At 45.7% G+C, this 15,553-nt stretch overlaps 2 protein-coding genes across 3 annotated transcripts in view; one reads left to right on the forward strand and one right to left on the reverse strand.

Moving 5' to 3' along the window:
• LOC146182222 (QRFP-like peptide receptor) overlaps positions 1-1,496 on the forward strand; it is a 61,910-nt gene extending 60,414 nt beyond the window's left edge. The window contains exon 6 of the mRNA XM_084577266.1: positions 37-1,496. Within this exon, the coding sequence (XP_084433392.1) occupies positions 37-378 (342 nt within the window). The 3' untranslated portion in view covers positions 379-1,496. The remainder of the gene's footprint in view (positions 1-36) is intronic.
• The window catches only part of LOC146182220 (uncharacterized), a 296,023-nt gene that overhangs the window by 248,554 nt on the left and 31,916 nt on the right, over positions 1-15,553 (reverse strand). The gene's annotated exons all lie outside the window — the stretch shown is intronic.

The raw sequence follows: 15,553 nt of genomic DNA on the forward strand, positions 1-15,553 counted from the left end.
CATGACGAATTTTTCCTGCTGTTTGCTCTCCGGCAGGTCATCAAAATGCTGATCCTAGTGGTGTCCTTGTTCGTTCTCTGCTGGGCGCCCATTCTCATCCTGAACGTGCTGACGGCGTTCGGCGGCGTCGCCACACTCAACTACTCCTACCTGAAACCGCTGCGCACATGCTTCCACCTTCTGTCGTACCTGAACAGCTGCGTGAATCCGCTCGTGTATGGCTTCATGTCGCGCTCCTTCCGCAGCTCCTTCCGTGAGGCCCTGCTGGGATGCGTACATCCGGGCACTCCGACCCCTTGGCGTGGAGCAACGGTGCGCCTGAGCAGGACACGCACCACGAGCGTTAGCATGGGGCGCTCAGCCACATACGTCACGTGACCCTGCCTGAAGAAGTCGCGCGCCGATGGAGGCGCCACCGTGGGCTGTGTGCCGTGTCTTGGCAGTGCTGGCTCCAGGGTGGACGCTTGAGTGCACGGTGGTGACCTCGAAAATAATGTAGTTTACGACATTTAGCATGACGGAGAGAAGGACGCGCAGTCGAGGACACATGAATAATGAACCACATTCGTTTCAGCATGGTGACTAGAAAAGTGGACACTTGAGAACACAGTTGACGCCAATTACAACTGCTGGCTCCAGGGTGGACGCTTGAGTGCACGGTGGTGACCTCGAAAATAATGTAGTTTACGACATTCAGCATGGCGGAGAGAAGGACACGCACCCGAGGACACATGACTAATGAACCGCATTCGTTTCAGCATGGTGACTAGAAAAGTGGACACTTGAGAACACAGATGACGCCAATTACAACCGATCAAGTGCATGTCTTTCAGCTTGGCACCAGAAATATAAGTTTCGACTCTGAGCTTGACACACTTCTCAGAACCTCAGAACAGTGTCTTGAAGATCTATATGCCTCTTGAACATTTGAAAATGTGCGACTGAATACATGGGCATAAGACATGCCCAAATATAGCACATTTGAAGGCTTCGGTGACATCCCAGAACGACGGCCTACTAATGAGAGGCTGTGATGATGTATAGCGTTGTCATGAAAACGAGGACTCCCTAAACGTACCTAGAATGTGTGTGCATACTTGAGGACATGTGGGCTTCCGCAGGGGATCGTAATGAACACTTTACCTCGCAAAATAGACTCACAATGGTGCAGTGTACATATGTGATATATTGCAAGCAAACACCGCGGAGTGAACAGATGATGACATAGATACCTGACAGTGCGCATTCATCTGCAGGACTTTGAATAATTTACGGCGATATATTTCTTAGCAAAACTCCGCAACGATTCGAGCTGTGGATGTTTGCTGTGTTTTGCGACAAAGTGAAATTTCGCTGTGTATTGCAGCCACTCATTCGTGCGGTTTTTAAGGCTGTCGTTGGTTCGTTTTTCGATGGTAACTGAGCACGTTGTAAAGTGTCCGGTATCAAGGTGTGCAGAGGAATTGTGACTGCCACTTAAACACAATAAGTGCTAAACTTTCGTGTCGTTGTTTTTTTCGTCTCTTGCTCAGAATTCTCGCTAAAGCGTTTCGTTTCTCCATTGATTCTAATTGTTTTAATCGCTGGGTTGGAATGTTTCGAAGACACTACTGAACAAGTATATGCAGACACATTTTTGAAGTCAGTTTGAGAATGATGTTTAATAATTTTCTAGGTGTACACGTTTATGTATTGCTGATAAAAACTTCAAAATTTATAAACAGAAATTTGCGAGCTTCTGTCTGCTATTGCGTCAGTGCTTTTCAAGCAGCCCTTGAAGTCTGTAATTTAATTATTTAGCAAGGGACGAAACTATATCACTCACTAGTTGAACCGTTCTGGCGCAATACATCTTTGTATGCTTCATAAAGTAAGCAAATAGCCCTTGCGTTCAAGGTGAGGCAGTTTCAGTGCTGTCGTTAAAACGAAAGCTCGGAAGGTTTAGTGAAAAAATCAGCCGGTCATACTATATGGCCCCTCCCCATTGCCTTTTACACAAAAAGCTACCTAGCAGTAACGTTTCCAATCTTTCATGAACGCAACAAGAGAAACGTGTGAAACATCATTTCCGGTCATTTTACAAAATTACTGTAGACTGCTTTCCCAGTGCGTTCTGTCCACTACCATTCAATACGCTCAGGAACCACGAGACCAAGGCCTTTTAAAGTCGGTCTCGGTTGGCACATTCAAGTCTTTGCCGCCCCCTCTGTTGCCGTTTTGAGACTTTCAGTTCAAAACCAGTGCAGTTCATGGTGAGTTAACTGAACTCTTCGTGTGAAGAACCTATTCAGACGGCATGAATAACCACATCTGATTACTTAAAAAAAAAAGCATGTCAGTTCACCCGCAGAAATTTGTGTGGACTACCAAGTGGTACTGCAGTGGCCATGCTCCATTTTAGTGTCCGCTCTTTAACGAATGAATATTGTTTTACATGAAATGGTGGGACCACATTATGTATGTTATTTGCTTCAAACTGTGGCGCATCTTTGCGCAAAAAAAAAAGTTATTGTTGGCGTGTTTCCAGAGCCTGTATGTAACAACAATGTATATAAAACGTCATTTGTTGTTGTATGAGACGTCATAAGCCAGAGGCTTGCATTAAACTGTTGTGCAACGCATCCTTTTTCAACCGCGTTTCAAGAACAGTCAAATGAAGAGCGCTTGGTAGACGTCGAAGGAAGCTACACACGAAAATGTGCAGACAGGAACACATGACAGCCTCACTTCGCATATGGAAAATGTTGTGCTCCACGCATTATTTCTGCAAAAGAATGCTTTTCACTAACTGAATATGGTAACTACTGTCGTTAATTCCAACAGATAAATTTCTTATTTTCCGTTTTTTTTTTTTGTCTGCACCTGCCTATTCCGAATAAAGGCATATCGCGGCTACAGTGGAACAACATTAATCACGCAGTCAACATAAGAATTTCCGGTAAAGACGAAGCTGATGAATAAGCCAGACCTGCCGGCTGGCTGGTGATTCAGCTGCCTATTGTAGACGGCCCACTTCGCTGTACCAGCTTAGGAAAGTTTACTTTCTGCATGATTAGAGCGGAAAGACATGTAGATAGACAAAAAAGATGCACAAAACACGCACAGCTAGCTGAATTCTCTGCCATAAATGGTGTGTTATGTTCTCCTGAGAAGATGAACATGTCCGTTGTAATTGTTATTAAAGCGAAAGATTCATTCATCTCGCTGATCAAAAGAGCCATCAGCGCCGTTGCCATCTTCGCGAAATCAAGACTTAGCTGTTGGTCGGCAGCAGTACGAAGCTATCGGGCGCATGTGCAAATGCACCTAGGACGCCCGACGAGCGAACGGCGCGTCGCTGGGAAATGTCGAATGACTCATTTCCTAGCGGCTGACGCCTCGCCTCTTCGCCATGTTCTCTGCAGGCTGTGGCGCTCTTACCGCGCGCGGCGAAGCGTTACCTACAGCCGCAAATCATAGTTGACAAGAGCAATGTTTTGTAGAAGCTCGCACGTTTTTAGAGATTGCAGCGTGTGAGTGCTTGCATATAAAAGTACAGGAGTGGCTGCCGTGCCCCCGTTGTTTTGCGAAATGTGAAGAGGCTACTACAACTCTTACAGTTATCATATTCAGATATGTGGCGCAAACAAAGACAAACACAGGAAAATAGTTTCGAACATTCAGCCTGCAAAGGTGGTTCGAGTTACCGTGTTTCACGGGGTTCAAAACTGAAAACGAGTCGTGTCCTGCACACGCGAAAACTCAGAAAATGCCTTGTTTCAAGTGCGAAACGCTTTAAGCCAGCGTGTCGAAAGACGTAAAGGTTCACTGTCACTGATGAAGTTCACTTCTCAGAGATCACTGCAGTCCCACGGCAAGTCCGGATTTCCGGCCTGTCTGTCTCAAGCCGTTATTTTGAGATATCTTACAGTTATGTTCATGCCTTCGCATTATCATATCTAAGCAATCTTAAAAGCCCGGCCTCAACAGCAGCTTTTCTGTGAAAAGCAAAAAGCTAGGCGCCCGTGTGCTGTGCGATGTCAGTTCACGTTAAAGAACCCGAAGTGGTCGAAATTTCCGGTGTCCTCCACTACGGCGTCGTCACAGCCCGAGTCGCTTTGGGACGTTAAACCAAAAATCAAACCAAACAACTGCCAATTTTTTATTCGTTATGTTCCTAAAAGTACCAAGTCTAGTATATCACATGGTGCAAAAACATGTCCTCAGTGCAAAAGTTATGTCGGCTGAAATGCAGGACAGCTTTGTTAATCAGGTCCACTAGTAAAAAAGATGCGGCGAGGGAGAGACGGGACACAGTTTGCCTCTCTGCGCTATAGTACAAGTACCAACTTACAGGTGCCTTCTTCCTTCACACCCAAGCACATGATAGAAGAGTTATGTGAGATTGCTGAAGGCCATGTGCAGGGTGTGAAGGAAGACGTTGGCGCATTGCGCCACTTTAATCTCCTCTTGCGCGAGACATCAATAAACGCTTCTGAAATATTTACCTTTTATAAAGAATGTGCACATTCTTGCGAAACTTAAGCCTATATACTCGAGACTGATTACATGCATGTGTGCGAAAACATTAATTTGAGGTGGTCGGCGTGTACGGAAGTTCTTCTTGCTAGTATTTTTATTGGTGCGTGTATGGGTATTCCAAGTAGACAACCAGGCTTAAGTAGCGTCTTGGAGCATGGAATTCTAGGTACATAAGTCACTGGTTCGAATTCCTGTTATAAGTAGGCCTCCAAAATGACTAACGCATGCATGCTGTATGCAATGAAAAATCCTATGCCACTAACTAGGAACGGTGTAACGGTGTAGGAACGGTGTAACGGTGTAACTAGGAACGGTGTAAGTACATATAGACGAACGGCATTTATACGATTGTGGCAAGAGCAGTGGCCTCTGTAGCGGATGGGTCTGTCTTTAAAGAGATACATACAGAGTTATCGTGGACGCTCAGCTTGCTGTGTGCGTCCTACAGCCGCTTGATGACGTCTTGTTACTTTTACTACTATCCATAGAATTTTTGTTTACAATACGTTCCAGCGTTAATGACGATCGAACAGCCGGGGTTCCGTTCGTGCAAATAGCCGCCATGTATTCGGGAAATGCTACGAATAGGTTTTTGATGCGCAATAGTAGAATTAGTAGAAGACGAATTCTGCACACTATCGTAGGAAACCAAAGAAGGTTTGAGGAAGAGCTTAAGTTCACAAGCCAACGTTTTGACACGAGGACTTGTATCCGTATGGGTCTTGTGATAGTCAGTGGCAAGGTTTACACACGCTTTTGCTTCCGAAAAAAAAAAAGCGGGGGAGGGGAGACGACCAGGCCATGGAAGGCAAAATATTTCAACGAGGATAGATTTATCGCAACTAGCAACCAGTGGTCATGAGACCTGGTAAAAAAAAAAAAAAAAAACTTCCCTGTGGTTTAGCCTAGGTAAAACATAGTGTGAAGCGATAGCTGGAGAATGGGAACGCAGAAGCGGCGGCGGCGGCCATCTGTGCTGCTCGTCACCCGCTCCTTGTAGGATCGTGGCGGCGGCGTTTCGCAAGATGCCCCTCACGTTGTTACGGCGTTTCAGCCGCTATTTTCGCTTTAGGCAATTTTCTTCTCCTCTGCAAAGTTTCAGTTCGAAACGCAATGTCCTCCGCATCGTCAGATGCGGCCTGCCGACAATCGTAACGAGCAAGCCTGCTCAGTTGCTCTTCCTCCGATTCCATGGCGCGGCTTCGTCCAAGGCGCGCGGCGCGCCTCATATATATACTCGAGATTAACGTCAGCACTTATGTGTCTCGCCACGCAGCTGCTCACGCTTTGAGCTACTTGCCACATTACTTGAGTTTTTACTTTTGACCTTATCCTTGACTTGACTTTGGCCTTGACTTTTGACCTTGCACTTCTTCAGCCGTTTCCGTGTTGCTTGCGGCTTCTAATAGTGGCGGCTGATGCCGGGGCACCTCGGCCGTCAACCAGTGAGGCGACCGCCGCCCCCGTTTTGCCACTTGTCCCATCCACGTACGCAACCGACTTGCTGTCCATCGAATCGAAGCGTCTGATTAGTGCTTCTGCTTTCTTCTCTTTCCTCTCTTTGTTGAATATGGGATGCATGTTGCGAGGGAGGGGGGTAATGATTAGATTTTCTCGGCAGTTTTGTGGGATGCTTGATTTTTCTCGTAGTTCCCTATCTATCTGCAGGCCTACCATTTCGAGTGTAGTTATGCCCGTGGTCGTTCGATTTAATATTTCCAGTTGCGAAACTCTGACAGCATCCGTTATTTCGTCCCAGCTATTGTGCACTTCCATAGAAATGAGCTTCTCTGTGGATTTGGTAAGTGGTAAGCCCAGGCCCTCTTTATGCACCGTCGAATGAGAGAGTCTAATTTCCTCCTCTTGTCCGGCCTGATATTTAAGAACGGCGTGGCATAGCTCAAGCGACTTATTACGTAAACTTGGGTTAGTTTAAGCAAGCTTCTTTCCTTCAGGCCTCGACCTTTCAACGCGATCCTTCTAAATATGCCAATGGCTTGCGTGGCGAATCCCTTTAGCTTTTTGTTGTTCCATCACTATATCCATTCTCCTGAATTAACAGTCCTAAGATTTTGATTTGATCGACCTTTGGAACTGGTTTCGCTTCTACTTTAATGTCAAATTCCCAGCTGCGCTTGCATCGGAGTGACTTTGGGTAATAAATGAATAAGTCCGATTTTTGCGGCGAGCATGATAGACCCCTACTGGCAGCGTAGTCTACGACCGCCTGCAGGCGCTCCTCAGTACTCCCATCACTACCCTAGTTAATCGATTGGTGGCACTAGAGAAAAGATTAGAAGCCAAAATCGAAGCTAAATTCGTATATGCATAAATCGCCTCGTGACATAATGGCCTGTCATAACGGTACATCGCGCGCCCCTTGTCGAACATAGCCAGCATTTAATTGAATGCATCAAAGTTCACAGGCGTTCTACAATTTGTTGACGGGAAAGGAAAGGCGCAGTATCTACCACTTGCGGAATCCCGCTATCATCCACAGGCTAGACAAGGGGAATTATGAAGTGCGTTTCAATATCCGGGATGTGGCGCATTTTCAGGCTCAGCCGCCCAAAACGCATCGGCCGTTGGCCGAGGTCTTTCGACTCCTCAGGACACTACCGAAACGTACAAAGTTGTCCTTCCACGCCTGTCCACCGGTAATGTTGTCCTTAATACCGTTTTCCTGCATGCCCACCTTAAGGGTCGCCCGTACCGAGCACCTAACTTTCGAGACGTACTTGCACAGATTTTGGACCTCCGGGAAATTTTGTGCATTGGTCAATACCAAATGAGCCACGTGTGGATGGTTACATGGGAGAGTAGTTCTTCAAAGCAGAAGCTAATTAACAAAGCAGAGTTCCCTGTGAAAGGACTTCGGTGCATGGTGTTCGACCCGGATACAAAGAATGTCAAGGTTAAGCTCCTTTGGCTTCCACGCTATATGGAGCACCGGAGGAGTGTGGAAGCTTTCGAGCCTTATGGAACGATTCAATCTGTGGAGCGTGAAAAGTGGCGGTGCCCAGGGATGGAGCACATGGAAACGGCGAACCGTGAAATCTCCCTCACGCTCAAGGACGGAATGTCAGCAAGTACAATTCCTCACACTCTTAATGTTTATGGGATGCAGGCATTACTGCTTATCTCAGGGAGACCTCCACTGTGTCTTCGATGCAGCCGGGTAGGTCATGTACGGCGTCAGTGCCGAAGGCCTCTATGCACCCAGTGCCGGCGCTTTGGCCATACTGTGGAAAACTGTGTATTAAGTTATGCGGATAGACTGCGTCAAGGCCAGTGGTCACGAGATGACGTGGCGTCCGAACATATCATGGATGTGTCAGAGGTTGTTGATGTAACTGGTGAGTTAGGTCGTAAACCTCAAATTGATGGGGACCAGAAGCCTTCTGCACCTCACATCAACTCAGAAGAATCTGCAGTGACTGGCCATCAAGAACCTGCGTCTCCAGAGCCAAAACCGCCGGACCCGGGCCCGCCTGTGAGTGCCACTCAGAGTGCTGCGCTTGCTGCCCAAAAACCACCTGTCATTGAAGGACGTCTGGATATGCCTCCTGTGGAGTCAATGGAGAAGATACTGCCAGTGGATGCTCGCCTATCCCCCTTCGTCATTGATTCTCCTTCGTCGTTGGAGGGTAACAGTGAACCGTCTGTGGCGCCGATCTCTGGTGCCTCCGGTTCTCTGTCGGCTGTCAGTGTGGCAGCGAGCGATGTGCTCCAATCAGGTTCGTGGGCCGAAGCCTTGAGTGTCTCAGAGGAGGACATGGACAACACAGTGCCTTTGAAGCATCCAGCAGATGATGAGGTATGTATCGATGGTGCTGGCCAGAAGGCACACTGTGTAGAGGCCACAGGAAGGGTGACTTTAAAGAGGAGGGCGATATCTGCCCTAAAGGCCGCCAATTTGCAGGCGGGCCACCCCATTCCAGGGGATGATGTTTAAAAGGACTAGTACCAAAAATGGATAGCGTCGCAGCATATCAAGTCGCTACCCTTAACGTCAGGAGTATGCGTAATCGTCGGAGACAGCAGCAGTTAAGACATCTGTTAAAGAAATGGAGTGTGTCTGTAGCAGCAATTCAGGAAACAAAGTTGTCCTCCGATGAAGAGACGGAAGCTGCTCTTGAGCCGTTTTTGCCGGAATATAACATTATTGTTAGCCACGCTAGAGGCTTGTCCGCAGGGTGTATGCTATTCCTGGCCAAAACACTAGAGATGACAGCCATGTCTTATTGCATAGATGACGAGGGACAACTAATATGCTGTGACCTCACAATCTCAGGTGTGCAGTGGCGAATTATTTGTGTTTACGCCTCTGTAAAACAGCCAGACAGAAGGCATTTTTTTGCTTTCATTAGTTAATCATTTGTGCACAGATCACAAAATTATGCTGTTGGGAGATTTTAATTGTGTTTGTAGGGATGAGGACCGATCAACATTATGTAAGAGATATGACCCTAGTGCTGCATTACTTAACGATTTGGCTTGTGAATATAACCTTGTGGATGTGGGGCAGGAAAAAGGCGACAGTATTCATATCACTCATTTTCAGTTCTCCTCTAATGCCCGCCTTGACAGAATTTATGTTTCTGCAGACACGTTAGCAAATTTGTTTGGTTACTGGGTGCGGCCCATCTTCTTCAGTGACCATTGTATGGTGTCTCTTCAGGTAGGGAGGTACAGTCGGAAGATACTTCACCCTCGGTGGGAACTGTGGAAAATGAATAACTGTTTGCTCTCAGATGAAATCTTTAAGAGTGCGGTGCCTACTTGTTTGAAAGACATATGGTCACGCCATGATCTGTCAGTTTTTCAAAAATGGGACTTGTTTAAACAGGAAACCAAAAACATAGCAATTGAAGCCTCTGCAAGAATCGCGTTCCTAAAGAGACACCACCTTCGTGAGCTTGGGCGCACTCTAACTGAGCTACATGAGCTAGAGAGGGTGAGCCCAGGAGCCTATGTTGAAGAAATTAATAACGTAAAGGCAGAGCTTCAACAAATTGCGACGGAAAGATACAAGGGGGCCCTAATAAGATCTAGGACTCGAATGTTTCTTGACAAGCAACCTTCACGTCGGGCCCTCAGTGATGAAAGAGAGAATGCTCTTACGAAGGAAATATTGTAAATTCAGTATGGTGATTGCACATATAGTTATGCTCCTAGTATTCTTGCTGCTTTCTATGATTATTATCGAAAGCTGTTCGGCAGTTGTAAAGATCCAAATCAGGGTTTCGATTATAATTCCTTACTTGAGAGCTTTCCTCGACTAGACGAAGAGAAGTGTGCTGTAGTAGAGGGACCCATCACTTTGAAAGAAATTAAATCAGCCATTTCAGACCTTCAGAACCAGAAATCTCCTGGCCCAGATGGTATTACTAGCGAATTTTATAAAACATTTTCGCCTTGCCTAACACCTGTTTTGATGGAAGTATTCCAAGCATCTTATGATGCGGGTTTCCTGCTTCCCACTTTCTATTCAGGCCACACAATATTAATTCCCAAAAGCAAAGATACTAATCGGTTGAAAACTGTTGAAGGATATCGTCCAATTTCCCTCTGTAATGTTGACTACAAAATTTTTGCCAAGGTCCTTTGTTCTCGTTTGCAGCTGGTTATCATGGACTTGATAGGTTCGCATCAGGTGTGTGGTATCAGAGGGCGCAGTATTCAAACCCACATCCATATTACACGTTCAGTAATCGAGACAGTATCAGATGAGACAGGCCAAGTAGCTCTGATTCAAATTGACCTGACGAAGGCGTTTGATAAAGTTCGGCACAATTTCTTGTTCGCGGTCTTGGAGAATGCAAACATTGGTGACGTTTTGCTCAAAGGCATAAAGCTGTGCTATATGAACTCGTATACAAAACTAATTGTTAATCAGGAGCTAACGAAACCAATACCACTGGAATCATCTGTTCGTCAAGGATGTCCGCTGTCTCCACTGTTGTTTGGCTTATATCTGGAACCCCTCTGTATCAGTATAATTAACAGTGCAGCCATCCGTGGTTTCTCTCTGGCTCAATGTGAAGTTGAGATTTTAGCTTACGCGGACGATATCGCCCTCTTTTGTTCTGACAAAAAGAGTGTACTTGAGGCTTTACACTTGACTGAACAGTTCTGCGATGTATCAGGCGCGGCCCTTAATTTAGATAAATCCAAAGGTTTTTGGTTGGGACACTGCGGCACTAGACCAAGCCAGTTTGGAGACATATGCTGGGACTGTAGTCCTCTTCAGTACCTAGGGGTTCCGCTGCACCAAGTTCGTAACAGCGCAGCCTACTGGGATTCACAAATCGTACCTATGCGGCGACAAACGCAGGCTTGGATGGGTAGGGAACTCTCAGTGTTTGCTAGGGCACAGGTCTGTAACATATTTTTGTTTGCAAAGCTTGCGTATGTCCTTCAAGTCCTGCATTGTGCGAGGAGGAAAGTACAAGTTATACACAGAATATTTGTAACATTTGTGTGGCGCTCTCAATGGGAGCCCATGCGGCGTGACAACTTGTTTCTTCCCTTAGAGTCTGGTGGAGTGGGCCTTGTTCACTTGTTTGTGCATCAACTTGTTTCCCGTTTTTTCTTTTTCAAATCGGAAAACCATCCGTTTCTTGTAACTGTGCTCATTAGGCGTCTTAGTCCACATTTGTCTTACTTATTCGCACCAACTGGGCAGGCTCGTGAGGGGCGTTTATGGGGATTCCTTAAGGAGGTTGCTGACACTTTCAATTTTCTCACTGTGCGTTTCTCTGTAGATTACCTGTATAGCCTCTCGAGAAAGCAGATGACCCAGGCTCTCACTGAGTCTTTGTTCCCTACACCGTTGTGTCGGCAGCCTTATCTGGGGTTTTTGGACACCACTGTTCTAAAGCGTGTTAGGCAAATGTGCATTCAGGCAGCTGCAAAAACGTTCTTTTTCAATTTACATAGAGCGACGTTGCCTGTCAAGACATTTCTTCACAATAAGGAGATGTTTGTGCCCTGGTCGGTAAATTGTCGTCTCTGTAACGTGCCTGAGACAATTGATCATTGCTTTATTCTGTGCCGTGATGCTATGTTCTTTTGGGACATACTACAAAAAACTCTTAAAAAGGACATTGAAATTACGCCTTATACAATTAGATTTTTGCCTCGTGACAAAAACTGTCATGCCTTACGATCTATTTGTGTTGACGGGACTGTTCAGCCTTTGGAAAAGCCGCATGATCGACAGGCATGCAGAGCCACCAAGATCGTCCAAATAAGTGCTTCGGGAGCAGTGTGCTTTGGTGAGAAGTGTATATGCTGCACGTGAAGAACTTCCAAACTGGATGCCGTATCTAGACGCATGTGTATGTCTCCCAGACGTTTGATGTTCTATGATTGTGCATTGTCGGGCTGGGGATATGACGGGCTCGTATTAAGCAGCCCGGTAAATTTTAGACATGGACATGTTTAAGTAAGTGGAGTTGTTTCTTTTTACGGAAGTTTTTCCATGCAATAAAGAAAAAAAAATCCGGGACGTGGCGCAGTTGGTAAAGCGCTGGGCTGGTGATCAAAGGGATGGAGGTTCGATTCCCGGTGAAGGCAAGGTTTATTTATTTTATTTTCTCCTCTCGCTCTCGAAAGCGTGCCACCTTTGCTGACAACCATCTGTCGACAAAGAAGAGGCATTAAAGGCTTTCGCCTTAAAATTACAAAAAGCTTTCGCTTACCGCACGTAGGAGTCTTATGTGCTTCCAAGAACTATCTTTCCGTTGCTCTCAAAAATGCCGACCTCGCCGCCCGACAATAGCGTGCTTTATCGTTCCAGCAAGCTGTGAGTCGAAGTATTGTACATGGAGTGGCAAAATAATACATGCGGATTGAATTCGGCGACACAATCACTGCAACGCATCATCAGGGGGACGTCGCGTCATCAGGGGGACCTCGCGTTGGCGCCAAGGTTCACCGCATCTGATGCGCTCATTTTCAGTTTTTAACAGAACAAAGCGCCGGAATACCTCGCATGCAAGGCTGTAATAATCAACTTTTCGTCGTTCCAAAACCCGATCTGGCGTCATCTTGTCGGCCCCGCCGGGGTGGTGCAGTGGTAAGACGCCCGACTACTGTCCGAAATACCCGGATTCGAACCCGACCTCGGCGGCTGCGTTTCGATGGAGGCGAAACGAAGAGGCGTCCGTGTGCTGTGCGATGTCAGCGCACGTTAAAGACCCCCAGGTGGTCGAAATTATCCCGTAGCCCTCCACTACGGCTCCTCTTTCTCCCTTTCCACCTTAACTCCCCCCTCCCTTCCCCTTACGGCGCGGTTCAGGTGTCCACAGACACAAGTGTGACAGATGCTGCGGCTTTCCTTTCCTGTGAACCAATTATTATTATTATTATCTTCTCCACGGCTTGAAACTTCCTGAGGGCACTTGCAACTAGGCTGCATTAGTGAAATTTTTATTTCGACAGTTTTGTTGAGCTCTTTGATTAGAAAACAATTTCGCAAATGTTGTTCGCTGAGGCTTAGATTAGTTTTATTCGATTAGTTTTATTCCTGCCCAAATTGTTCCGAACTCTTTATTAAGAATTTTTAAAGTGTTTAGTGGAACACCCTGTATATTATGAATTTTGGCTGGATAGTTTCTAAATCAATACAGTGTTTTTGCAGACAAACCGCCTAATGATAAACTATTCTAATTTCAGAACAGACAAGTGAGATTTTGAGGCAGAATGTGCTCGTACGTCTTTGCTCACTAATATTTGTTTCTTTTTTGTCTCAAGTGATATTCGAGCGTGAAAATGGTCCAAATAACTATTGTATGAGAAAGGTATCGATCCTTTCTTTGTTGACGTGTGTGCAAAAACGTGGGACGCAAAAAATTAAAGCTACTGGTTCCGCCCGCTTAACCAGGATGTCTAACTGGGATGATATCACGATCGCTGACAGGTCTGTGCCGCGCGCTCAATTAAACCACAGACCGAAGTAATTCCAGCGTGTAGCCGTCCTAGGAAATTATCCCGACTCGTTTTAATTACGGGGTTGTCACGAACCCCGGAAGTCGCCGTCTCTGGCTGCAATGATTTCTGCGCACGACACCTAGTGCGGTGCGCTTCCTAGCGGTATTCACTTTGTTTTTTTTTTCGCTCCAAAATACATGGTCTCCCATCGTTAATATCCTGCGTAACTCGGTACCCGAATAAACCACAGGCTCCCGCGTCTGCTGTGTAAATGCTTGCGAGAGACTAATTCAGTTCGCTGCCTCCAAAGAGCATTCTTGATTTCCCGCTGGGAATGAGGGTCTCGTATGAAAGGAACAACGGAGAAAGTTGAGGATGACATTAGACCCAACCTTTATGAAACAAAATAACCTCATCCTACCAAATGGTGGTTATCACTAGCCGAAACTGAGGTAGTGACTTCACTTCTCGGGTTCCTATGAAGAAGAAAAAAAGAAGTGCGAGGCTCCCTTTATTTTGTCACATGAATATGTCAGTCTGAGCCCCTCAACAAAGTATTGTTCAGTAAAGTAAGCGTTGCCCCAAAAACTTTGTTTTGTTTTTCAAGGATATTGTTTTGGAAACAGATAAGATCTTAGTTACCGGGCATTACAGGGAAGCATTTAGTGCAATGCTCAGGAATGTAATAAGCGCCATTCCTTTTGCATTGAGGTAGAGACAATGTTTTGAAGATCTCTTTTTGAGAGCGCAGCTCTTTGGCGCCCATTCCTTTATACTTCCACCTTTATACCTCTAGATGTTCAACCACTTCCGCCGATGCTGTTCATACCTCTGGCGACACAAGCACATATTGCCCGACAGTCTACACACTCGTGAATGTATCAAGGCGAAGCAGCATCAACTTGAAAAAAAAAATTGATGCCCTGCCTTCCCCTGACCAAGAATTCTCCTGCCTAACAAGTGCACATCTTCGTGTTCGCTTAATGAGTGCTGCAGGAATGCGTTGCGAAGCGCCCATCATCACGTAATATGATTGCCGACACCCCTGCTCCGGCTCAAACTTTTTTTCAGCTTTTTACTGAAGCTCTATGGCCAATAGTACGTCTGTCTACAGTGAGCGAAACTATCATGATTGTCGTTAAAAAAACATTTTGTAGCCCTTAAATCAAACACATTTTTTGCCCCTTGAGAATGAACATTGTTTTATAGCTTCAATGTAAACACTTTTTTTAACCATCTTAATGTCCCTCGCTCAGTCTTCTTTTTTTTTATGAGGTGGGCAGCTCGGAGATTTCATATAAGGGCGAGGCAATAAAACCAGCATTAGGCGTTGTCAGACAAAAAGCCATTTCTTGTTTCGAGCCAGGAATGCTGTATTTGTAAGGTATTTTGCCCCAAAAAACCACAACAGTGGGCACCAGTATTAGAAATAAAATATCTAATACCTTATAATGTCAGTGACACATCAAATTATGTTCTGTAACCTCTGTTTTACTGTGTTGAACAACAAATTAAATGCGAATAATGAACGTCTATATCATTAGTATAAAAAGAAAACCACATATTGGCTCGAACTGAATGGCATATTGTGAGGCACGGTGCCAATTTTGTTTAGTTTTATTTCTTATGATGCCAAACATGGAAGGGTCTAATATTCTCATCATCGTTAAAAACATGGTAATGCAAAGTTTAAACACGGTACTGAATTCTTTAAACAAGGGCGATCTACAACTCTCGAAACTTCAAACAAACAAATGCGCCATTCACTTCTGTATTTTACAGCTGGCTGTATTTCTCCAAAATCAACCTTCGCGCTATCTTTGCGATGCAATTCGGCAGGAGAAAAATTGTAAAATATTCCGACCAATGCATTTTAAGCGAAACGCTCCTGCCAAAGTTATCCATCCTCGTGTAATTTCTAATCTCCTGTACTTCTCAGAACTGCGCCGACAGCCCGCGCTTCTCTCAGCTGCTGGCAATAACTGTGACGCGAATGAAAGGGCAGCTGGATTCAAAATAAGGCAACGCCCGCGGCTCGCAGGCTACACGCTCCGCAAGGATTTGCTCTAAGAAGCTTTCCTTCCTGCTGGGATCT

The sequence above is a fragment of the Amblyomma maculatum genome, chromosome 8, assembly GCF_055883805.1.
Source record: "Amblyomma maculatum isolate TAMU_Amacu chromosome 8, ASM5588380v1, whole genome shotgun sequence".
NCBI classification, from domain to species: domain Eukaryota; kingdom Metazoa; phylum Arthropoda; class Arachnida; order Ixodida; family Ixodidae; genus Amblyomma; species Amblyomma maculatum.